The sequence below is a fragment of the Myotis nattereri genome, assembly GCF_964212035.1.
Source record: "Myotis nattereri genome assembly, chromosome: 12".
Lineage (NCBI taxonomy): Eukaryota > Metazoa > Chordata > Mammalia > Chiroptera > Vespertilionidae > Myotis > Myotis nattereri.
Genome location: NC_138087.1, coordinates 49704091 through 49729578, shown reverse-complemented (window position 1 = coordinate 49729578; position 25488 = coordinate 49704091). Strand labels below are relative to the sequence as shown.

At 38.9% G+C, this 25488-nt stretch overlaps 1 protein-coding gene across 4 annotated transcripts in view; it reads left to right on the top strand.

Moving 5' to 3' along the window:
- Positions 1–25488, top strand: part of GKAP1 (G kinase anchoring protein 1) — a 67411-nt gene that overhangs the window by 27766 nt on the left and 14157 nt on the right. For 3 of the 4 annotated variants that reach the window (XM_081102910.1, XM_081102911.1, XM_081102909.1), the window contains 2 exons: positions 5671–5794; positions 8231–8253. In XM_081102910.1, coding sequence (XP_080959036.1) covers positions 5671–5794; positions 8231–8253 — 147 coding nt within the window. Of the gene's footprint in view, positions 1–5670; positions 5795–8230; positions 8254–18710; positions 18864–25488 lie in introns of all 4 variants that reach the window. The other variant, XM_081102908.1, reaches the window with a different exon arrangement.

Below are 25488 nucleotides of genomic sequence, written 5' to 3'. Positions count from 1 at the left end.
CTTTATAGATCAAAAAATTCCCAATACATGTAAAGGACTAAAGTTAAATAATATGAAGATAATATAAATGCTCAATTTACTCAGTAGTTAATCATAAATGGGCCTCTGGTCATGCTTAGGGCCTTTAGGCTATGTCATTGTTCACTAGCTTCTTTACTCAAGATGAAGGGAAGAGAATAATTAAAATAACAGGTGATGATTTTGCTATTCATTCATAGTTAAAGGGAAGAGAGGAAGAAAGCCAATGAGGTGGGCTTTTGTACACTATATATATTAGTTTCATTTCCCATGTCTCTGTGTTCCTGTTATCCTGAAAAATCAAGAGTAACTGTAATTTTGTTGTTACTTGTTCATTTAGACACAAACCTGACAATTATAAAAATGGATACAGTTAACTTTACTATGACTTAAATCATTTAATGGACTTTCAGGTTATACTGGAAATTTATCAAATTTGGTAGATATATATCTAGATTCTAAGGCTAAAATGGTTAGCTGTATCTTTAGAGGAGGAGTAGAGTAGATGGTATTATGAACTATCATGCATCCAGCCTGTTTTCTTGGTACATAGGTGTAGTATCCAAAAGCATTGGTTTTATCAAAAAATAATGAACCTCAGGGAATGGAGGAACTTCTTTAATCTGCAATGGCTAGTTTGGTGTGATTACATTGATGTAGTACAGTCATTGAGTTTTAAGTCAGTTATGTTAATTTAAAAACTGTGCCTGGCTGGTGTGGCTCAGTGGTTGAGCGGCATCTATGAACCAGGAGGTCACAGTTTGATTCCCAGTCGGCACATCTCTCTCATCATTGATGTTTCTATTTCTTTTAATGGTAATTACTACAAAGAAGCATCTGATTTTTTTTTAATTAAATCTTTTTTGTTCAGATTATTACAGTTCCTCTTTTTCCCCCCCATAACTCTGCTCCACCCAGTTCTCACCCCACCCTCCGTCCTCACTCCCCACCCACTGTCCTCATCCATAGGTGCATGATTTTTGTCCATTCTCTTCCCGCATCCCCCACACCCCTTTCCCCCGCAAGATTAGTCAGTCCATTCCCTTTCTATGCCCCTGATTCTATTATAATTACCAGTTCGTTCTGTTCATCGATTTTTTATTCACTTGATTTTTAGATTCACTTGTTGATAGATGTGTATTCGTTGTTCATAGCTTGTATCTTTACCTTTTTCTTCTTCTTCCTCTTCTTAAAGGTTACCTTTCAGCATCTACACTAATAAAAGAGAAAAATGGTAATTGGCGTACGGCGATACCATTTTCATTGGCTAATCAGGGCTATATGCAAATTAACTGCCAACTAAGATTGGCAGTTAACTGCCAACAAGATGGCGGCTAATTTACATATGTAGGCACAATGCAGGGAGGCGAAAGGGAAAGCAGGAAGAAGCCCCCTGCCACTGACAGTGATCGGAAACCCAGGGGGTAACTAAGAGCTGGGGGGCAGGGCAGAGACGGCCCTGGGGCCGCCTTTGCCCTGCCCCCCAGCCATGATCGGAGAATCAGGCGCCTTTGCCGCCCTGGCCAGTGATAGCAGGAAGTAGGGGTGGAGCCAGCGATGGGAGCTGGGCACAGTCGAAGCTGGCAGTCCCAGGAGCTAGGGGTCCCTTGCCTGGGCCTAAAGCGAAGCCCACGATCACGGCACTCCCCGCTGCCACTAAAGGTCCCCGCTGCCCGGGCCGGACGCCTAGGCCAGAGGCGTTAGGCCTGGGCAGGGGCGGAGCCTGCAACCACGGGGAGCTGGGGGTCCCCTGCCCAGGCCTGACACCTCTGCCGGAGGCCTCAGGCCTGGTCAAGGGGCCGATCCGGTGATTGGTGATTGGAGGGTGATGAGGGTCAACTCCTCTGGCTGAGGCATCAGGCCTGGGTGGGGGGCGGAGCTGGGGTTTGGGGGGATATGATGGTCCCCTTGCCCAGGCCTGAAGCCTGGGTCAGAGGAGTCAGGCTTGGGCGGGAGGTGGAGCAAGCGATCAGAGGGAGATGGGGGTCCCCTGCCCAGGCATGATTCCTGGGCCAGAGGCCTCAGGCCTGGGTGGGGGCCAGAGCCAGTGATCGGGGGGAGATGGGGGTCCCCTGTCCAAGCCTGACACCTCTGGCAGAGGCGTCAAGCCTGGGCAAGGGGCCGATCAGGCGATCGGAGGGTGATGGGGGTCAACGCCTGAGGGCTCCCAGTATGTGAGGGGGCAGGCTGGGCTGAGGGACACTCTCCCCCCACCCCCGCCAGTGCACGAATTTCGTGCACCGGGCCCCTAGTTTCATATAATACTGGTTTGGTGGTGATGAACTCCTTTAGCTTTTCCTTATCTGTGAAGCTCTTTATCTCACCTTCAATTCTGAATGATAGCTTTGCTGGGTAAAGTAATCTTGGTTGTAGGTTCTTGGTATTCATCACTTTGAATATTTCTTGCCACTCCCTTCTGGCCTGCAAAGTTTCTGTTGAGAAATCAGCTGATAGTCGTATGGGTACTCCCTTGTAGGTAACTGACTTTTTTTCTCTTGCTGCTTTTAAGATTCTCTCTTTATCTTTTGCTCTTGGCATTTTAATTATGATGTGTCTTGCTGTGGTCCTCTTTGGATTCCTTTTGTTTGGGGTTCTCTGCGCTTCCTGACTTGTAAGTCTATTTCTTTCACCAGGTAGGGGAAGTTTTCTGTCATGATTTCTTCACATAGGTTTTCAATATCTTGCTCTCTCTCTTCTTCTGGCACCCCTATAATTCGGATGTTGGTACGCTTGAAGCTGTCCCAGAGGCTCCTTACACTATCTTCATATTTTTGGATTCTTTTTTCATTTTGCTTTTCCGGTTGGGTGTTTTTTGCTTCTTCGTATTTCAAATCTTTGACTTGATTCTAGCGGTCCTCTAGTCTGCTGTTGGGAGTCTATATAATATTCTTTATTTCGGTCAGTGTATGCTTAATTTCCAGTTGGTCCTTTATCATAACATCGAGGGTCTGATTAGATTTCTTGAGGATCTCACTACATTTATCGGCGGTCTCACCAGTCTTTTTGAGGGTCTTAGTAAATTTATCGGTGGCTTCTAGAAAGTTCTTGAAAAACTTTAAAAGTGTGGTTTTGAACTCTACATCCAGTAGTTTGCTTTCCTCCATTTCTGTCATTTGTGTCCTGTTTCTTTGTCTCCGCATTTTTTATGCTTTCCTGTGTTGATAAAGTGGTTTTCTGTGCTAAGTGTCCTCTATGGCCCAGTGGTTCAGCCTCCCCAATTACCTGAGGAGGACTACTTGGTGCACCCCCTTATGGGCTTTGTGCACAGTCTTGTTGTAGTTAAGCCTTGACTGTTGTAGTTAACACTGGGAGGGATTGACCTCCAGGCCAATTGTCTGTGAGAATCAGCTGTGTCTGCAGTGGAAGAACTTCTGTGCTGGAGACACCCCTCTGGGGAAGACTTGCTTCAATGGGGCTTTGGTGCTCACTGAGTCTGCCCCCTGAGTGTGTCCTTTAAGGGTCCGAGAAGCTGCAAACTGGATGGTCCCACTCTGACCACTGGGCACACTCGCTCCTGGATCTCTAGGGAGGTGCTAATCTAGCCTTTGCCTGAGGCTATCCAGGAAAAGCCTCCCTGCAGTGCTTGGGCGGGGAGGGTACCAGGAGATCAACAGGGCGGAGCGAGCAGTTATGGCTGCTCTCAGTCCTGCCCTCAGAGGCTCTGCTTCTCAGTGTCCCGGTAATCGCTGCAAGCCCCTCGGAGAGAAAGCTGCCCTCGAGTTCCGACTGAACCAGACAGTCCCGCTTCTCCCGTATGAGTCTGGGTCCCCAGAGACTCGCCCAGAACTGGAGCTCAGAGCCTGAGACTTCCTCCTGATTGAAAAAGACAACCGCGTCCTCAGCCGCCAGCCCGCTCCACACGCACCTCCGCACCTTAGTATTTTACTTCCGCATTGCTCCTCCTCTGAGTCTCGGTATGCTTTTCTCTTTCCTTCTAGTTGTAGAATTTCCACTCAGCCAGCCTTCCTGTGGTTCTGGATGATGTCCATTCTGTCTTTTAGTTGTATTTTTGAAGTGGTTGTGCGAGGCAGCAAACTCCGGTGTTTACCTATGCCGCCATCTTGGTTTCTCCGATGTTTTTATTTCTTTCTCCCTCTCCTTTCTTGTCTGAAATCAATAAAAAAAAATTTTTTTAAATACAAAACTTCCCACAAAACTATACTTTACTTAAGGATTTTTATAATAACCAAGGTTTGAGATGGCATTATCTATTCTGTTCTATCACTTATTCACCAATTATTTTTTTGTGTAGACAAAATATGCTAGCTACCCAATACAAAGATTAAGACATGATTCCATTCCTTGGATTTAGTGAAGGAAGACATACATATTTTTATGGCATATAGTATTGAGAGATGTATGTTCTCAGTGCAGAGGGAATTCAGAAAGTTGGAAGAACTTTCTGTGCCTTTGATGGGGATGGATTTTAGGAAAGGATTCTTAAAAGAGGATCTTTCTAAATGTATTAGAAGTTCACAAGTGGGTAAGAGGAAAGTTGGCATTCTCAGGAGGAGTGGCAAGCGTATAAGCATATAGCATATTTTAAAAACTATAACTTAGAGACCTAGAGTTGCGAGAGATACTGCCAGAAGAATAAGGAAGGTATAAAGAACCTTGTGTACCAGGCTAAGGAGATTAGGTTTTATACATTTACAGAGAACTATTGAATATTTTTAACTTCTAGATTGAATTTGGGTTTTCATTTTAGAAACTCATACTGTAGCAGTGTAGAAGTTGGATTGAGGGACTAAAATTAGAGTGTTGCAGTGTCAAGCAAAAGAAGATAGGGGAAATAACAAGGCATGAAGAAAAAAGAATAGATTTAAGAGAGGTTTAGTAGATAAACTCAAGCAGATATACTGACTAATTTGGATATAAAGTGTGTAGAAAGAATAAGCAAGAATGACTGAGGTTTCTGGCCTAGATAGTTGTGCATGTGAGGGTGGCATTAAACAGGATACTCAGTAAAGAATCAGTCCTTTCTAGGGAATTGGAGATGCTTAATGAACATCCCAGTTGAGTTGTCTGTACATACAGAAATTATCATTGTATAGGTAGAACTTTAAACTTTTGAGTTTGAAGAACAGTGGGTATAAAGCATAAGAATGGGTTAGAATGGAATAATAGTGAATAGCAGGTACATTTTTAAGAACAGGTTAGGAAAAGAGAAGCTGTTGAAAGGAGTCTGAAGAGTAGTCATAGATGCATTGAGAAAATCAAGAAATGCTTGAAAAATAATGTCCTTTGGATTTGGCATTTAAATGGAAGTTGACCTTTTTAGTGTCAAAGAATAGCAGAAGCCAGATTTCAGGGATTTTGTGTGTGTGTGTGTGTGTGTGTGTGTGTGTGTGTGTGTAAGCAAATTTATGGTAGATTATTGTTTTAAGTTTGGTCCAGAAATGGAGAAGAGGGTGACAAGTTGGAGGGGTTAATAGACCAAGGTAAGCATCTTGTTTTTATTTTAATGGTTAAGATACAAGAGATTGACTATATAAATAAATGGGTATCTTTTTATACAAGTTGGCTAGCCTTAGTTTTTATGTTATTTGCTTTTTATTTTTAAAAAGAAAATGTTAATGAACATATTACCTGTTGGTGAGTTAGTTTTGCTACTGTAAAATAAGCTTAATGGTTGTCTATAATTGTTTTCAGGAGTATGAAAATAATGAAAATGCTTCAACTCAGTCAAAGGTTGTGAATAAAAAAGATAAAAGAAAGAATCATCAGGGAAAAGACAAACCTCTCACAGTATCACTAAAAGATTTTCAATCTGAAGGTAATATGTGTGTGAAATCTATATGTAGAGTAAGTGTTCTCTTTGTTTACTTGATTTGTAAGTACATTTCTGATTTTTAAAGTAAGTAAAAATGGTTTTGTTAATCTGCTACTTAGAATGTAGAATGTAAACCTGTTTGGAAATAAACCATTTAGTAATTTAAATCAATCATTAAAACCCCATAAAACTAGAATTTATCTTTTTGTATTTCTAATTTTGTCCCTTTTCTAAAACTCACTGAAAATAAAAATTAACATTTATAGTTTTTAAGTCATTATGAGACATATTTTTGTCCTTATACATAAAGTGATTTGGTTTAAACTAGATCAGGAATAGTATCTTTAGGTTTCATCCATTATTGGTCAACCTCCTCAAATTATCTGGAGCTACATCTTATAAAATTAAAGTACAAATTTTTAGAATGAGAGTTATTCCCAGAAAATTCTTTATAATATCATTTATAAATTTTTTTTATCAAAAAGAGAAGATAGAAGAAAATTGTACCATCCACTAAATTTTTGAAGACAGATCACTAAATACTTTACTTTTGATGTTGGAAATGATGAAAACGCTAGATATCACACTATTCATGTGTGGCAATTTAAATATAAATTAGTTAAAATGAACTAAAATAAAAAATTTTTTAAGTGTTGCATTAGCCACATTTCAAAAGCTCAGTAGCCATGTGACTAGTAGCTTCTATATCAGACAGCAGTCAGAAAATTATTTTGAACAGCACTGTGATTATACCAACCAAGTGGACAGTTTGTTCAATGGCAGAGCAGTATATTTGATTCATATGAATTTAGTGTTATACATTGGGCATTTGTTCTGTGAGGATTAATAATACCATAGCAATAATCTCAAAAAAAAAAAAAAAACCCCAAACACCCTACTGGTACTGTTTTCAGAAACAAGCCTAATGAAAGTAGGAATAAATTTAGAGGATTATATTGCTCTCCTTTAAGGATCAGGAAAATTGCTTTGTTTGGGGGTTAAAAGGACCAGATGTATGCTAAAATAAAATTTCCAATTTTAGTAAGAAAGATTTTATATAAGAAATATTTTCTTAAAAATTAAGCAGAAGCATGTAAAGAAACTCAATTTTCCATATGTTTGACTTATTAAGTGTTATATAAGTGTATTAGATGGATTGAGAAAGACATCAGTATAATACTGTTAAAGGAGAAACAATTATAAGATGTGATTAACACATTCTTCCTCAGGTTCTGGCATCACATTGTAGGCTAAGTAGAATAGGCTAGTAAATTGTAATCTACTAAGATTTAGTAGTTAGATCTGAAACTTGTGATTTTGACATTTACTATCTTTGTGGACTCTATTCTGATTAGTGAATGCTTTAGAGAACTGGTTCAACTTTTAGATTCTTAATCATAAGAAAACTATTCTATTCAATTATTAGTCCTTGAGAATGGGGAATTTTTGCTGTCCACAAGAAGCCTTATTAAATATTAGATATCCTGATAATTTTCAATTTAAATAAGAACACTTGCTCCCTATTTGTACTTTAGTTTCAGTCTTCTGTGTAGATTTCCTTATGTCTTCCTTTTCCTCATTCTGTAATCCTTTTTCACAAATGCTGTTGTTACTAAGAAAATGATTTCTTTAATCTAGATATATTTATTTTGCCTTATTTTTGTGTTCTATAAATATACATTAATTTTTAGAATTTTTATAGTATATCAAATCACTATGATGCATTTTTTTAAAAAAAAAATATTTTATTGACTTTTTACACAGAGAGGAAGGGAGAGAGACAGAGAGTTAGAAACATCGATGAGAGAGAAACATCGATCAGCTGCCTCCTGCACACCTCCCACTGTGGATGTGCCCGCAACCCAGGTACATGCCCCTGACCGGAATCGAACCCGGGACCCTCCAGTCCGCAGGCCGACGCTCCATCCACTGAGCCAAACCGGTTTCGGCAACTATGATGCATTTTTTAAAACAAAACCTAGCTAATAGTTTTAAAGGACACAAATTATTATTTGACTTTTTATTTTATTCCACAAAGGCAGTGGTCTGTATAGTTTTTGCAGTCATAGTGTCCTGTGATTTGATTTTAGACATATTTTGTGCCCTCTCAAATTCTTTCCTCCTTCCAAACATACTATGTGAAACCAAAGCTCAAATGACGTGGAATTCAAATATTTAAAATTTAATAATACCCCTTTGTTATGGGTGGCATTTACTGGAATATAAGACCTAGTCCCAAAGCTGAACAAATTAATAGTTTTTTACTGAATTTTAACATCTTTAGAAGAGTAAATCTGATGAATCCCAGGCAACCCCCAAATGACTTCTGAAACTCATAATTTTGAAATTCTCTTGTTACTTTGTTTAAATATTTTTTACATATTAAAATATTTTATCCGTTAATTTCCTTCAATGAAGTATCACCATTCTATTTTACAGATCACATTAATAAAAAGACAGAGGTAAGTGTTGTAACCATCTTTATTTTAGAAAATATTTCATGATTATAAGAATAATACTTCAATGTTTAGTAGTAGGTCTTTTTTTGAGTCATAGTCATTTACGGAACAACCCATAGGTTTTTCATGAGTAAACTCAATTATGTTTCTGGCAATTATAAGGATATAAAATATATTGTGTCAGAATAAGCATATGATTATTTGCATGAAATATAATGTAATGTCATTTGGCTTTAGCATCCTGATTTGTGTGTGCCTGTGAGTCAAAAGGTTATGACATATAAGTTAAAACTTTAGGGAAGGTCTGTATTTTATTATCAGTCTGTATTTTAATCTTCATTAAAAACATCCTGAAATACCATGTCTTTAGGTATTTTGGAATTAAAAAATTGTGAGGTAAACTTTAATTATATAGTTTATACCCATGAATACGATTAACCTGATCATATACTTTTCTTACCATTCACCTTTAGAGGGTAATATAGCTATAACTTCCTAGTGTTCTTGGCACCTTTTTAAAAAAATTCCATAAAGCCTCTACAAACCTTTTAGAATTAGGAAATGAGACTACTATACGATATATTTTAATATTGAGGGTGGTACTAAAAATTGTTGAGTTCTTTTTACTTCTTTAGGTAATAATTAAAAGTTTTATTATTCTTATATGATGTATGTGTATCTTGTCGATAATTCCATTAGTTGATTTTTTAATGGCCAGCTATATTTCTTGGTTTCACTTTAGAACACATACATGGTTCTTAATAATTTTTTGTTGTTTCATGCATTTGCTTGACAAGTCAGGGATAATAAATTTATATATATGAGAATAAAATTTAAATAACTCTATTACTGTATTAATAATACAGTCCTTAACTATTCACAACACACTCAGAATTAATTTGTTGGTGAAACAGATGTTAGAAATTCTTTTGAATTTATTCACAAACAACTGTCACCAATTCGTAGATTAAACTTAAATGACCACAAATATAGACTATTAATTTTATGTTTAAAAGTGGAAAACATATACTTTTAGATTGATTCCAATTTTTTTAATCCACTGATTAAAAAATGAACGTTAGCTTTATGTGAATAAGGAAGTAGATAGAAAATGGTACACCATATTCCTAAGAAACTACCCCCAACTGTTAGTAGAAGAAAAAATAATTTTTATGAACTGTTCCATGCTTACTTCTTCTTTACTGATTTGAAAGAAGGGGAAAAAAGGCAGTCTGACCAGGATTTCATCTATTTAATATAGGTACTTAATCTGAGTTGTATTTAAAGAAGCATAGGTGTGTGACATAGCCTATATTTTGTTTTTCATTATAATTTTGTTTTTGAGAATGAGATAAGGTTTTATTTTAAACTCAGCAAGTCCTAGCACCTTTATGTTGAATAGTTCTTCCTTTTGCTTTTCTCCTCTTTTTAAAAATTAAATTTATTGGGGTGACTGGTTAATAATATCATATGGGTTTCAAGTGTGTATTTTTATGAAATGTCATCTATATATTGTATGGTGTGCCCACTACCCTAAGTCAAACCATCTTCCGTGACAATATATTGGACCTCCTTGGTCCCCCAACTCCCCATTCCCTTTCTTCTGGAAACCACCATACTGTTTGAGTTTCAGTTTTATTTCCCACATATGAGTGAAATCATATGGTCCTTAGATTTTTCTGACTGACTTATTTTGCTTAGCATAATATTCTGAAGGTACATCCATGTTGTCATAAATGGCAATATTTTATCTTTTCTTATGGCTCAGTATATTGCATTGTATGTACGTACCACATCTTTATCCAATCCTCTATGAAGGACTCTTTTGTTTCCATGTCTTGGCCGCCATGAATAATGCTGCAGTGAACATAGGGGTGCATATATCTTTGCAAAAAAAATTTTTTTCAAGTAGATACCCTGAAGAGGGATTGCTAGGTCATATGGTAACTCTATTCTTAATTTTTTTAAAAAAATATACTTTATTGATTTTTTACAGAGAGGAAGGGAGAGAGAGAGCTAGAAACATCGATGAGAGAGAAACATCAATCAGCTGCCTCCTGCACATCCCCCACTGGGGATGTGCCTGCAACCCAGGTACATGCCCTTGACCGGAATCGAACCTGGGACCCTTCAGTCCGCAGGCTGACGTTCTATCCACTGAGCCAAACCGGTTTTGGCATATTCTTAATTTTTTGAGGAACCACAAGACTATTTTATATAGTGGCTGAATCAGTTAGTCTACATTCCCACCAGCAGTGAATGTGGGTTCCCTTTTCTCCATAACCTCTCCAACACTTGTTATTACTTGTCTTGTTGATAATACTCATTCTAATAGGTGGTATCTCATTGTAGTTTTGTGTTGCATTTCCCTAATAGCTTTGAAGTTCAACATCTTTTCATGTATCAGTTGGCTGTATGTCTTCTTGGGAGAGATATTTGTTCAGGTCCTCTGCCCATTTTTAAAAAATTATTTTGTTGATAGTATTACAGATGTCCCCTATTCCTATCCCCCCTTTGCTCCCTTATACCCAAACCCCACCCCACCTGCACTATTGTCTGTATTCATGGGCTGTGCATATATGTATATAATATATTTGGTTAATCTCTTTTCAACTCCTTGCCTCCCTTCCCTCTGAGATCTGTCAATCTGTCCCATGCATCTATGTCTCTGGACCTATTTTGTTCAACAGTTTATTTTGTTCATTATATTCCACATGTAAGTGAGATCGTATGGTATTTATCTTTCTCTGACTGGCTTATTTCACTTAGCATAGTAACATCCACGTCTGTCCATGCTTCACAAAAGGTAAGATTTCCTTATTTTTTATGGCCACATAATATTCCATTGTATAAATATACCACAGCATTTTTATCCACTCATTTACTGATGGGCACTTGGGCTGTTTCCAGAACTTGGCCATCTATAATAATAAAAGGGTAATATGCTAATTAGACCAGACGTCTTTCGAACGTCATTCTGGACGTCCTTCTTGACAAAGCCGGGGCCGGAGGGAAGCTGGCCCGGGTCCCGGGTGCCTGCGGGCAGCCCAAGGGAAGCCAGCCTGGGTCCCAAGTGCCTGTGGGTGGCCCGAGGGAAGCCAGCCTGGATCCCGGGTACCTGTGGGCAGCTGGAGGAGGAAAGCAGCCCTGGTCCTTGGTGCCTGCCGGCGGCTGGAGGAGGAAGCCCAGGTCTCAGATGCCAGAGGGAAGCCGGTGCTGGCAGCCGGGGGAAGGAAGGCCTGCTCTTGCACGAATTTTTGTGCATCGGGGCTCTAGTTATAAATAATGCTGCAGTGAACATAGGGGTGCATATATTCTTTTGAATTGGTGTTTTGGGAGTCTTTGGATATATTCCCAGAAGTGGGATCGCTGGGTCAAAAGGCAGTTCCATTTTTAATTTTTGAGGGAAATCCATACTGCTTTCCACAGTGGCTGCACTAACCATTCCCACCAACAGTGCATAAGGTTTCCCTTTTCTCCACATCCTCACCAGCATATATTGTTTGTTGATGGTAGTCATTCTAACAGGTGTGAGGTGATACCTCCTTGTTTTAATTTGCATCTCTTTGATGATCAGTGACTTTGAGCATTTTTTCATGTCTCTTGGCCATCTTTGGAGAAGTGTCTATTTAGGTCCTTTGCCCATTTTTTTAATTGGATTGTTTATCTTCCTTTTGTTAAGCTGTATGAGTTCTTTATATACATTGGATATTAACCCTTTATTAGATACTAGGGGCCTAGTGCATGAATTCATGCACCTTGAAAGGAACTGTAGGCTGCGAGGCTGGAGTGGGCACAGAGGTGGGTTTCGGCCCATCCTCTGTGCCTCCGCCTGGCCCTTCCTGCCGTGTCCCCAGGTCCCCTCTCTGCCTGCAGCCCTGCTCCCACTGCCACAACTCCTATGGGCTGACGGCGCTAGCCCTGCTCACACCCCCTGACGACGTGGAGCAATTGGGGCCGGCGTCAGCAGCGGGTGCAAGTGGGACCGGTGCTGGCAGCAGGTGCGAGCACCAGGTGGGCCCATGGTGCACAGGAGCAAAGAATTTTCAGTAACTACCAAAGGCTCGCCCCAGTTACAGCGACCAGCAGGCCCTGCCTTGGTCTGGCACCCCTGCTTACCAGCTCACCAGCTCCACCATCCCGCCGCGTCCGACACCCACCATGTTCCCTGCACAGCACCTGGTGGTCAGCACATGTCATAGCAACCAGTTGTCTGGTTGTTCCGTTTGTCCCGCTGTTCGGTCTATTTGCATATTAATTTTTTATTATAGAGGATATCATTGCCAAATATGTTATCCCATAAGGGGCTCCCTTTTCATTTTGTTGATGGTTCATTTTGCTGTACAGAAGCTTTTTATTTTGATGTAGTCTCATTTGTTTTTTTCTATTTCTTATAACAGTCCCTTAAGCATTTCTGCAGTGCTGGTTTGGTGGTGACAAACTTCTTTACCCTTTTTGTCTGGGAAGGTCTTTATTTCAGCATCTATTTTGAATGATAGTCTTGCTGGATATAGTAATCTTGGTTTGGGGTCCTTGCTTTTCATTACTTTGAAGACTTCATGTCATTCCCTTCTGCCTGTAGAGTTTCTGATGAGAAATCAGATGACAGCCTTATGGGAGTTTATTGGTAGGTAACAAATTGCTTTTGTCTTACTGCTTTTAAGATTTTCTCTTTGTCTTTAGTTTTTGGCATTTTAATTATGATGTGTCTGAGCATGGGCCTGTTTGGGTTCTTCTTGCTTGGGAGTCTGTGCCTCCTGAACTTGTATGACATTTTTGTTCACTAAGTTAGGGAAATTTTCTGCCATTATTTTTTCAAACACATTCTCTAGCCCTTGCCTACTTTTTTCTCCTTCTGGCACTCCTATAATGCAAATATTGTTGCATTTCATGTTGTCCCACAGCTCCTTTAAGCTGTCCTGTTTTTTAATTGATTTTTTTTTTTTTTTGGTTCTCCGAGTGATTTTTTTCTACTCTGTTTTCTAATTCACTGATCTGATCCTTGGCTTCCCCTAATATTCTGTGTATTCCTTCCACTTTGTTCTTTATTAGTGCTATGTCATTCTTCATAGTTACTATATCTTATGATGTTGAGCATATTTGCCACCATTATTTTGAATTGTATGTCTGACAAATTTCTTACCTCCATTTAATTTATCTCTTCTTCTGGAGAATTCCATCTCTCTCTTTTGTTTAGAATTCTCGTGTTCTTTCGTTTGGGGGGTATTTAGTTTATTTATTTATTGGTCTCTTCATTTTGGCTGCTTGTTTGGGTTTGTGACTATGTAATTACGTAGATCTGCTATGCTTCCCAATCTCTGGTGCAGGACAGTGTCAGACACTGTTTCTGTCTGGCCCTGCATACCCTGTTTGGAGCTATCAGCAATCCAAAGCTTGTGTCTCCCTTTGCTGGGGCTGGGTGCCTTTGGAAGATGTGCACCAAGGTCTGCTTTACCTAGCAGGGGGTAAGGCATTTTTCAGTAGGGTGGGGCAATTGATTTTCCCCCAGGCAAAAACCACCTGGATAGTAAAGGCTCACCAGAGACAGATGCCCTCTGCAACATGAGGCAATGACTCAGCACAGGAAATTCAGGTGACTACCTTCAGAGGTCTAATCCCAGAGCTCCCACCCTGGCTTCTGTTCACACAGTACTAGTCCACTCTGTCAGAGCCCAAGATGAGTGGCTACATGTGAAATTTTGTGAGTTGGCCCTTTTAGAGGGTGCCTGACTTTCCAGCTCTCTTTCCCTGGCAGACAGCAACCCTGCTGCTATTCACAGCCAGATGTTATGTGGGCACCTTTCTCAGTTCTGGTTCTCTGAGCTGGGGAGCCCAGCCTGGGGTTTAGACTCCAGAGTTCTCAGTGGGAACCCCCCCACAGCTGAGATACCCTTTAGGAACTTAAGCTGCTGCCTGTAGGAGCCCAGCCAGCCCTTTTGCACCTTGGCATCTCCTACCTGTCTCTGTGTGGCTCTACTTTCTGTCTTTGGCTATCGGGAATCTCTTCAGCTAGTCTTCAGTTGATTATTCAGGACAGTTTTTTTTTTCTTCAGTATTTTAGATGTACTTCCACTTTGGTTCTGGGAGTTCGTCAGTGTAACATCCACTTACTCTGCCATCATTTTGGAATCTCCTCTTCCTTTGTTGATGAGTCTGGTCAAAGGTTCATCGATCTTTTTTATCTTTTTTTAAAAGTATGTTTTTATTGATTTCAAAGAGAGAGGGAGAGAGGGATAGAAACATCAATGATGAGAGAGAATCATTGATCACTTGCTTCCTGGATGCCTACTATTGGGGATTGAGTCCACAACTCTAGCATGTGCCCTGACCGGGCATTGAACTGGGCATTTGGTTCATGGGTCGACACTCAATCACTGAAGCACACTGGCCAGACTTGTTTATCTTTTTAAAAAACCAGCTCTTGGTTTCATTGATCTTTTGTATTGTTTTATTTTTTAGTTTCTGTATCATTTATTTCTGCTCTGATCTTTATTATTTCCTTCCTTTTACTTATTCTGGGCTTTGTTTGTTGGTTTGGTTTATTTTTTAGCTCTTTTAGGTGTTGGGTTAGAATGGTTTATTTGAAATTTTTCTTGCTTCTGCAATGCTGTGAACTTCCCTCTCAGGACTGCTTTCTCTGTGTCCCATTGATTTGGGGTTATTGTGCATTCATTTTCATTGGTTTCCAGGTAATTTTTCTTTTAAAAAAATATTTTTTATTGTTGATAGTCCCCATAAATGTGAAGGCTTATGCCTAGTCTCTCAATTATGTTCCAGAGATCTATAGGGCTATACTAACAGAACCACCATTATACTGTCTCTTACTTTATATGCTTGGCATATAATAAGTGTTCATAATTTGAGTTAAATTGGATTGGCTAAATATTAAATTTTAAAATCTGTGGGGTGTGTATGTGTGTGTGTGTGCGCGCATGTGCGCTTAATCCCTTCATGTTTTTTCATTCAGCCCCCAAAGCCCTTCCCCTCTGACAGCTGTTTGTCAGTGTAACCAGGCCTTTGTTTCTATTTTGTGGAACTGCACTCTTTTAAGGAAGTGAAATCCAGCGGCTAATTAGTTGCCATCATCATGCAATTCCTTCCACAGAAGCTCAGCAGTGTTTTAAGCATGTTGTTTTAAAATGAAATCTTATTGGAACGTACCTGAATTATTTTTTCAAGCAGTAGCCTTAGTAGACTCGTGGGCAAGTTTATTTGACTTTCCTGAGCCCATGATTATTTTGTGGGAAAATAATTCTTGTTCTATGAACCTCTTATAGCATTAATGAGATTCAAATAAAGTAATGTTTGTGTAAGTTCTTTGCAAAATAGAAAGTGCTGTACAAAATTTAAAATGTCATTTTGTGTATTTATTAAACACTGATATATAATAATTTTTTTCTCTAAAACACTTTTTAACATAATGTGAAGAGAAAAGGATGAACAGTCATTGAACTGTTGGGTCATTTGCTCACAAATTCAATTAAAATGGATAAAATTAGGACTTTTATAGCTCAAGAATGTAGGACATAGGTGGAACCAATGAGAGTGACATTTTCTTTAGTTCCTGACTTCAAAACAGGAAGTTGGAAAGGCAGTGCTACTTTTCTTGAAGAATATATAAATTTTATAATTTTATGTAATTGAGTAGATTGTGATAAAATTTTATCTTTTTATGATTAGTGTATATAATTTATGTAAAATTATTTTTAAATGCATTGTAAAAGATTAAGCGATACAAAACTATACTAATCAAGCCAGTGTGGTGTGGTGTAATGGTAGCCGTAAAGTTTGACAAAATGAAGACTCCAGAAAAGAAATCCTTACATTAATATTGAATTAATTTTGAATAAGGGTGCCAAAAGAATTCAGTGGAGAAGGAATAATCTTCTCAACAGATGCTGCTGCATCTCCATATGAAAGAGAGTGAATTTATTGGGGTGGTGAACACACAATACAGTGTACAGTTGATGTGTTGTAGAATTGTGCACCAGAAGCCTGGATAATTTTGTTAACCAGTGTCACCCAATCCTGTCTAACAAAGAGGGAATATGCTAAATGACCTTCACGCTGTTGCAAAGATGGCGGCGCCCACAGCCAATAAGGAGGGATGTGCTAATTAACTGTCCCACCATCAAACATGGCGGCGCCCATACCCAGTAAGGAGGGAATATGCTAATTGACTGCCCCGCCCTCAAAGATGGCAGTGCCCACAGCCACAAGATGGCAGCGCCCAGTGCCCTCAGCCCTGCCAGGGTGGCAGGCATGTGACAAGGTGGGCCCGGGTACTCCATGTGCCTGCCTCCGGAGCCACCCAGCCGCTCAGGGCTGCCCCAAGGCACAGGCAAACCTCGGATGGCGGCTGCCCAGCTGCCCAGGGCCAGCCGAGGCTTGCGCTGCCAGGAGTGGGAGTGGCAGCAGCAGAGGTGTGATCGGGACATCACCTTCCCGTAATCGCTGGGTTGCCTCCCACCCCCAAAGGCTCCTGGACTGTAAGAGGGGACAGGCCAGGCTGAGGGACCCCCCTTCAGTGTATGAATTTTCATGCACTGGGCCTCTAGTAAATTTAATAAAAGGGAAAAAAGAATGAATTTTGACCCCTTCTTCACACCATGCACAAAAAATAACTGAAAATGGATTACAGACCTAAATGTAAGCGCTAAAACTAAAGGTCTTAGAAGAAAATATACGAGTAAATCTTTATAACCTTAAGTTATACAGTGGTTTTGTGGATAAATTGGACTTTGTAAAAATTAAAACCTTCTGTGATTCAAAGGACACCTTCAGGAATGTGAAAAGAGAAGCCACAGAATGTGAGAACAAATTTGCTAATCATATATTTGATAAGAGACTTGTATCTAGAATATATAAAGAACTCTTAGAACGCAAAAATAAAAGCAACCCAATAAAAAGTGGGCAAAGAATATGAGTAGACATACTCCAGAAAGATGCAAATGTCCAATAAGCACTTGAAACAGTGCATCAGAGAAATGCAACTCGAAACCACAATGAAATAGCTCTCCACACCTACACTAGTGGCCGAGTAGTTCAGTTGGTTAGAGCATTATCCTAATAGGCCAAGGTTGCAGGTTCAATCCCTGGTCAAGGCAAACACCAGAATCAACCAGTGAATGCTTAAATAAGTGGAACAACAAATCGGTATTTCTATCCCTCTGAAATCAATAAATAAAAAAGAAAGACAGCCTTGACTGGGTGGCTCAGTTGGTTGGAGCATTGTCCTCTACACCAAAAGGTTGGGGGTTTGATTCCTGGTCAGGGCACAGACCTAGGTTGAGGGTTTGATCCTGGTCGGGGTGTGTACAGGAGGCAACCGATTGATGCTTCTCGCTCTCACCAGTGTTTCTCTCTCTCTCCCCATTTCCTTTCTCTCTAAAAATCAATAAAAAACAGCGTCGGCCTGGGTTCGATTTTGGTCAAGCGCACATGCTCGGGTTGTAGGCTCGATCCCCAGTAGGGGGCGTGCAGGAGGCAGTCCAGCAATGATTCTCTCTCATCATTGATGTTTCTATCTCTCCCTCTCCCTTCCTCTCTGAAAACAATAAAAGTATTTTTTAAATAATCAATAAAAATAAAAACGTATCCCGGGGTGAGGATAAAAAAAAAAGATAATAAGTGTTGGTGAGAATGCTTTGAAAAATTATCTGGCAAATCCTCAAAAGATTAAACATAGGGTTACCATATGTCTCAGCAATTTTACTTCAAGGCATATACCTAAGAGAATTGAAAACCTGTCCATTCAAAAACTTGTGCATGAATATTTATAACAGCATTATTCATAATAGCAAAAAATGAAAACAACCCAAATGTCCATCAACCAATGAATGGAGAAATAAAATGTAGTGTATCCATCATTGAGATATTACTTGACAATAGGAATGAAGTAGTGATACATGCTATAATAATAGATGAACCTTAAAAACATTTTGCTAAGTGAAAGAAGCCAGTCACAAAAGACCACATATACCAGTATATGATTTCATTTATACCAGATGTCTAGAATAGGCAAATCTATGCACACAGAAAGTAGTCTTGTCCAGGAGACAACTGAGAGGGGAGGTATTAGAAGGAAATGGGGAATGACCACTAATAGATTCAGGGTTTCTTTGTGGGTGATGAAACTTAAAAAATTGTGGCTGTGGTTGCACAACTCTGTGAGCATATTTAAAACCACTGAATTATGTACATTAAATGGGTGAATTGTATGGTATATGGATAAAACATTTTTTAATCAAGTGATATCCAACACAATAATTATGAAGAAGTAAGAAAACATTTTAAAATGTGTCTCTGCTGTTTATCTTCTGAAGATAGAGGAGAATTAGATAGTTGATTGTCTCTTAGTTACCCTTTTTCTTTCCTTCTCCTTCTCGGGGCTGACTAGGCTTATTGAATGCATACACTTTTTTGTTGAATGATGGTAAACCACAATTCATTTTTGACAGGAATTGAGTTCTTCTCAGACTTTAACACATGATGGAGGATTCTTCAATAGACTGGAAGATGATGTTCATAAAATTCTTATTAGAGAAAAAAGAAGAGAACAGCTTACAGAATATAATGGAACAGATAATTTTGCAGCTCATGAACACAACCAGGCATGTAAAATAGAAAATTCTCTTAAAATCACAATAAAACTAATATATATATATATATACATATATATATATATATATATATGTATATATATTTAAAAATGTAAGCAGTGGAATCCAATTATGATTCTAATAAGGTATAGTTTTAGGATTTGTCTTAAATCCTTAGTTGTAGATGTTTATATTAAAAAGTGTAAAGTACTTCATTCATTGATGAATACTTATTGAGCATATGCTATATGCTAGGTAATATTAGACTCCAGTGGAGGGGAGTAGGAATACCAAGATGGATAAGACCTTTTCCTTAGACACTCAGTGGGGATTGGAGGAGGTAGATCTGTAAAAATAATATATTTTAGCATGACGAAGACTTTAAGAGAGAGATGAAAAATAGAGAGGTTTTGAATAGAAAAGGTAATAATAGATCACTTGGGTAAACTGTGAAAGGTACATAAAGAAGTGACATTTGGGCCCGACCGGTGTAGCTCGGTGGTTGAACATTGAGCCAGGAACCAAGAGGCCACTGGTTTGATTCCCGGTCAGGGCACGTGCCCAAGTTATGGGCTTGGTCCCTGTGGAGGGCGTGCAGGAGGCAGCTAATCAATGTTTCTCTCTCATCGATGTTTCTATCTATCCCTCTCCCTTCCTCTCTATCTCAAAAAGTCAAAATATATTATTTAAAAAAAGTGACATTTGGGATGGATTTTGAATGATGAATGAATATAACTCTGTAAGCTGAGAATTGGAGAAAGCATAGGGAACTACAAGAACAAAGGCCCAGAGTTAGGAAAGGCCTTAGACCAGCGGTTCTCAACCTGTGGGTTGTGACCCCTTTGGCGGTCGAACGACCCTTTCACAGGGGTTGCCTAAGACCATCCTGCATATCAGATATTTACATTACGATTCATAACAGGAGCAACATTACAGTTATGAAGTAGCAACGAAAATAATTTTATGGTTGGGTCACAGCATGAGGAACTGTATTTAAAGGGCCAGAAGGTTGAGAACCACTGCCATAGAGGAAATATTCATGAAACTGAAAAATTCTGCATCTAAGAAGTACCGAGGTCTGTTTATGTGAAAATAAGTTAGAATTTTATCCTGTAGACCAGGGGTTGCGGACAAGTCAAACCTGGTTAGTAGTCTGTTTTTATAAGGTCCACAAGCAAAGAATGATATTCGCATTTTTATTTATTTCCTTTGTATTGAATGAATTGGGGTTACACTAGTTAATAAAATTATAGAGGTTTCAGGGGCACAATTCCACAACACATCATCTGTACACTGTTGTGTGTTCACCACCCCAAGTGAAGTCTCTGTCCATCACCATTTATCCACCCTATACCTTTACACCTTTCCCACCCCCTCCCTCTCCTGGCAATCACACTGTTGGATTTTTTCTTTCTTTTTTTTTTTTAATTTTTTTTTTTTTATTGATTTTTTACAGAGAGGAAGGGAGAGGGATAGAGAGTCAGAAACATCGATGAGAGAGAAACATCGATCAGCTGCCTCCTGCACGCCCCCCACTGGGGATGTGCCCGCAACCAAGGCACATGCCCTCAACCGGAATCGAACCTGGGACCCCCCAGTCCCCAGGCCAACACTCTATTCACTGAGCCAAACCGGTCAGGGCGGATTTTTTCATTTTTGCTCAATCCCTCCACCCTCCACTAGTTTCCTAACTGCCCCCTCCCCCACAACTGTCAGCCTGCTCTCTATCTGAGTTTGTCTCTATTTTTCTTGTCATTCACATTTTTAAAATATTGTTTTAAAAAAAGTATCTCACCTGTCCAGGTGGCTCGGTTGGAGCATTGTCCCAAATACCAGAAGGTTGTGGGTTTGATTCCTGGTCAGAGCACATACCTAGATTTCGGGTTTGATGTCTGGTTGGATGTGTACGAGAGGTAACCAATCGATGTTTCTCTTCCCCCTCCCCCCCCTCCCCCCTTCTCTCTAAAGTCAAGAAAAACATCCTCAGTGAGGATTTTTTTTTAATATCTCATCATATAGAGACCTATAAATCTGTTCCTAACAGCTAGTCTTCTGTCTTACTTTCTCTTAAACTATGAACCTGTTCTTTATCTTATATGTGAACGCTTTCCTCTTTCTTTCTTGGTTTTCTTTTATTCCCTACAAGAACAAAGGCCCCAAATTAGGAAAGGCCTTAGTTCAGTGGTTCTCAACCTGTGGGTCGCGACCCCTTTGGCGGTCAAATGACCCTTTCACAGAGGTCGCCTAAGACCATCCTGCATATCAGATATTTACATTATGATTCATAACAGTAGCAACATTACAGTTATGAAGTAGCAACGAAAGTAATTTTATGGTTGGGCCACAACATGAGGAACTGTATTTAAAGGGCCAGAAGGTTGAGAACCACTGCTTTAGTTAGACTGAATATTCAGGAAACTGAAAGATTCTGCACACAATTGTGTGTTCACCACCCCAACACATAATCTGTATACTGTATTGTGTGTTTACCACCACCATTAATTTGTGGGCTGCCAGGTATTGCTGAAAAACAGTACTAATGTTCTGTTCTCAAAATCATTACTGTCTTTTACCGTATCCTTATTTCTACTTAAAAAACTTTTGATTCATTTCTTTCTGACTTTGACAAACACCTACAGAGGCTATTCCAAATTCTAAAAGCCCGTTTTCCATCTTGTCATTCTCTTCAATAGATGCTATCTCTTTGTTTCCTAAGACTGATAAATTCAGTCATTCCACGAATTAAACATCTGTATTATTTTATAGGACACAAAAAGTCAGACCCTTAAGAACAGTTTACTCCAATGCAGAAGTAAGGTTGGTTAATAACACTAACATAATTCCACATGAAAATCTATTTTCAACTTAGTAATGGGTAATCCTTGCTTGCCCTTGAAGTACTTGTTTCTTCTTTTCTGGCATTGAGTTAATGTTTTCCTGTTTTGCCTTGACTATCAAAGTTTATGTACAGCCCAAGCAACCATGTTAACGTATATGGTTAGCATATTTACTTTTTTTTATTGACTATGTATGATTTTCCCCTTATTTTTTAAGCCATTTCAGATCATTTTTTTACATTATTTTTTTTATTATTGTAACTTTAAAGTATTATGAATAGTAGTACATATGTCTCCTTTTTTCCCCATTGACCTTCCTCCCAGCCTCCCCTATCCCCCAGCTCAGATAATATTTTGATAGCAAGAATGACATTAATATATTTAGACAAATATATGTCTTAAACCCTTGTAGAACAAAATTGTGTATGTATGTTACTTAAACAATTAATATTAATGATTTAATAAAACCACAGGACAGTGCAGTATGGTAGAAAGGGAAGTCTTTGAAATCAAACAAGCCTAGTAATACAAGATATAGCTTCTGCAGTTTATCAGCTGTGTTACATTGGGATGAAATTATCTGTCTTTCATGTACTGTTAGTAGGAAAATTAGCAATTATGAATCAAAATGTTTAGCAGAGCATGAACATAGTACACGTTTAATAGATAATTATTTTTGTACAAGATAGAAAATGGTAAGTCTAAAAGAATATACTTGGTAAAGTGTGATAGTAATTAACATGAATCGAGATTAGAGATGGCTTTATTAGAAGAAAATAGCTTTTGGATTAGAATTTAAAAGACAGTAGAAGCCCTGACCGGTTTGGCTCAGTGGATAGAGCGTCGGCCTGCGGACTGAAGGGTCCCGGGTTCGATTCCAGTCAAGGGGATGTACCTTGGTTGCGGGCACATCCCCGGTGGGGGGCGTGCAGGAGGCAGCTGATCGATGTTCCTCTCTCATCGATGTTTCTAACTTTCTATCCCTCTCCCTTCCTCACTGTAAAAAATCAATAAAATATATTTAAAAAAAAAATAAAAGACAGTAGAATTTGAACATGCAGAGGTAAGGGAGAGGTAACTGGAATGCCATGAGTAAAAGTATTGAAGCAATGAAGTATAAACCAGCTTAATTAAAACAGAAGGATCATAGAGGAGAATACTAGTAGTATTAGGTAAGTTTGGTAAGGCAGGTTGGAAAAGATTAGAGGAAATTTAAAGGCCTAATTTATGATTTAGTTAGTAGATAGTAAAGAATATTTGAAGATTTTTCAGTATAGAATAAGCTTATATATGGTAATATTAATTTCCACTGCATTTGCTATGAAAAACTGAATGAAGGTGAGGACTGGTGATAGGGATTAGACAGATGATACTCAATATTTTTATGGATATAGAAGAACAGTAACACATTATTGGTAGTGTAAATTGGTATAACCGTTTTGGAAAACAATTTGGCATTAACTTTAAAAGTTGAAGATGATGGGCAGACTGTATGTTCTGGAAATTCTACCTTAGATTAAACCCTAGAGACTGTTCAAAAATAATGTTGAAAACTCATCTGGCCCTAACTGGTTTGGCTCAGTGGATAGAGTGTCGGCCTGTGGACTGGGGGGTCCCAGGTTCGATTCCGGTCAGGGGCATGTACCTTGGTTGCGGGCACATCCCCAGTGGGGGGTGTGCAGGAGGCAGCTGATCGATGTTTCTCTCTCATCGATGTTTCTGGCTCTCTATCCCTCTCCCTTCCTCTCTGTAAAAAAAAAGCAATAAAATATATATTTTTTTTAAACTCATCTGTGTGTAATAACAGAATCAATAAGAGAAATTAATGACAGCTATACTTAGCAACATGTATGAATATAAAAAACATGTTTAAGTAAAAAAATAAGGTCACCAAATAAGAATTGTTTGATACCATTTATAGCAATTTCAAAAAATAGAATGTTTTAGGGATATGTATATGTGTAGTGCAAGACTAACAGGAAAAGAAGGACAAAATTTGTAACAGAAGGGGAGGGATATGGATATGACTGGTAGAGGCACATGGGGGGGGGTGCCAAAATATGGTAATGTTCGAATTCTTCCCCCCCCCATTAAATTTATTGGGGTGACATTATATGGGTTTTAAGTGTACATTTCTTTGATGCATGATTTGGATATTGCATTGTGTGCCCACCACACAAAGTCAAATCTACTTCTGTCACCATATATTTGACCTCCTTTATCCTTTACTACCTCCTCAACCCCTCCTTCTCTCTGGTAACCACTATACTGTTGTTTGTGCCTATGAGTTTCTGTTTGTTCTTGTATGTTCATTTGTTGTTCCCAGTTTTATATCCCACATATAGTGAAATCAAATGGTTCTTGACTTTTTCTGTCTGACTTATTTCACTTGGCATGACATTGTTGCAAATGCCAGTATTTCATCTTTTATGGCTGAGTAGTGTTCCATTGTATGTATGTACCACATCTTATCCAGTCATTTATTGAGGGACACTTAGGTTGTTTCCATGCATTGGCCACAGTGAATAATGCTGCAATGAACACAGGGCGCGTATATCACAGATGCCTTTTTAAACCGTGACCTCCTGGTTCATGGGCCAAAGCTCAACCATTTAGCCACATGGGCTGGGCTAGAGGTGCATTTATCTTTGCAAGTAAAGGTTTTCAAATTTTTTGGGTAGGTACCCTGAAGAGAGGTTGCTGGGTCATATGGTAACTCTCTTCTTAATGTTTTGAGGACCCTCCATACTGTTTTCAGTGTTCAAATTCTTAATCTGCATATTGCATTTTTTCTTTTATCTTAACCTGTATGATTCATACACACACACACACACACACACACACACACACACACACACATATATATATTTCTTTTGCATGTATGAAATTTTCATAAATTAAGAATTTCTCATATTATGTCCTTGAGTGTAATAGGAGAAAAAGATTGAGGCTATTTTAAAAAATACTCTTTTTTTTTTTCACTTCCTTCCTCTCCCCATTGTATTCCTTTCTCAGAGAAAGAACGCTCTTCTTTTTTGCCCAGGTTAAAATCCTTTTTTTCTGTACAACCCTAATTTGGCCATTCTTAACACAACATTTGGCTTCATTTTTGAATATTCTTTTTGTAGGAAAATGCCACATGTATAGGTATTTAAAAATAATTGTAACAGTAAGTAATACAGTTTCATAGCTGTTTTGTAAATCATGCTTTATATTCTGTCAAAGCAGTATGTTATAATTACAGCTTGGTCAATATCCTATTATTGAACATTTATGTTGTTTAGAATTGGTCACCTGATACTCATTTAACATCTTTATGTATTTAATTCTTTGATGAGTTATTTCCTTGGAATAAATTCTTAAAAATAGTAAATTAGTCAAAGGATATACACATCTGTGTTGCTCTTGATGCATATCAACATTGTCTTCTATCGGAAGGAAGTTTTCTCCACAACTTCACAGGAATTGGGTAGATCATCCATTCCTGATCCCATTCACTTTATGGCCTTTAGGTGTCTGTTTTAGTAATTGCCCTTATGGCATTTTTAAAAATATATATTTTCATTGATTTCAGAGAGGAAGGAAGAGAGAGAGAGAGAGATAGAAACATCCATGATGAGAGAGAATCATGGATTGGCTGCCTCCTGCAAGTCCCCCACTGGGGATCGAGCCCACAACCCAGGCATGTGCCCTTGACTGGAATTGAACCCAGGACCCTTTAGTTCGCAGGCCGATGCTCTATCCACCGAGCCAAACTGGCTAGGGCCCTTATGGCATATTTCATTCTTATTCTGTGGATA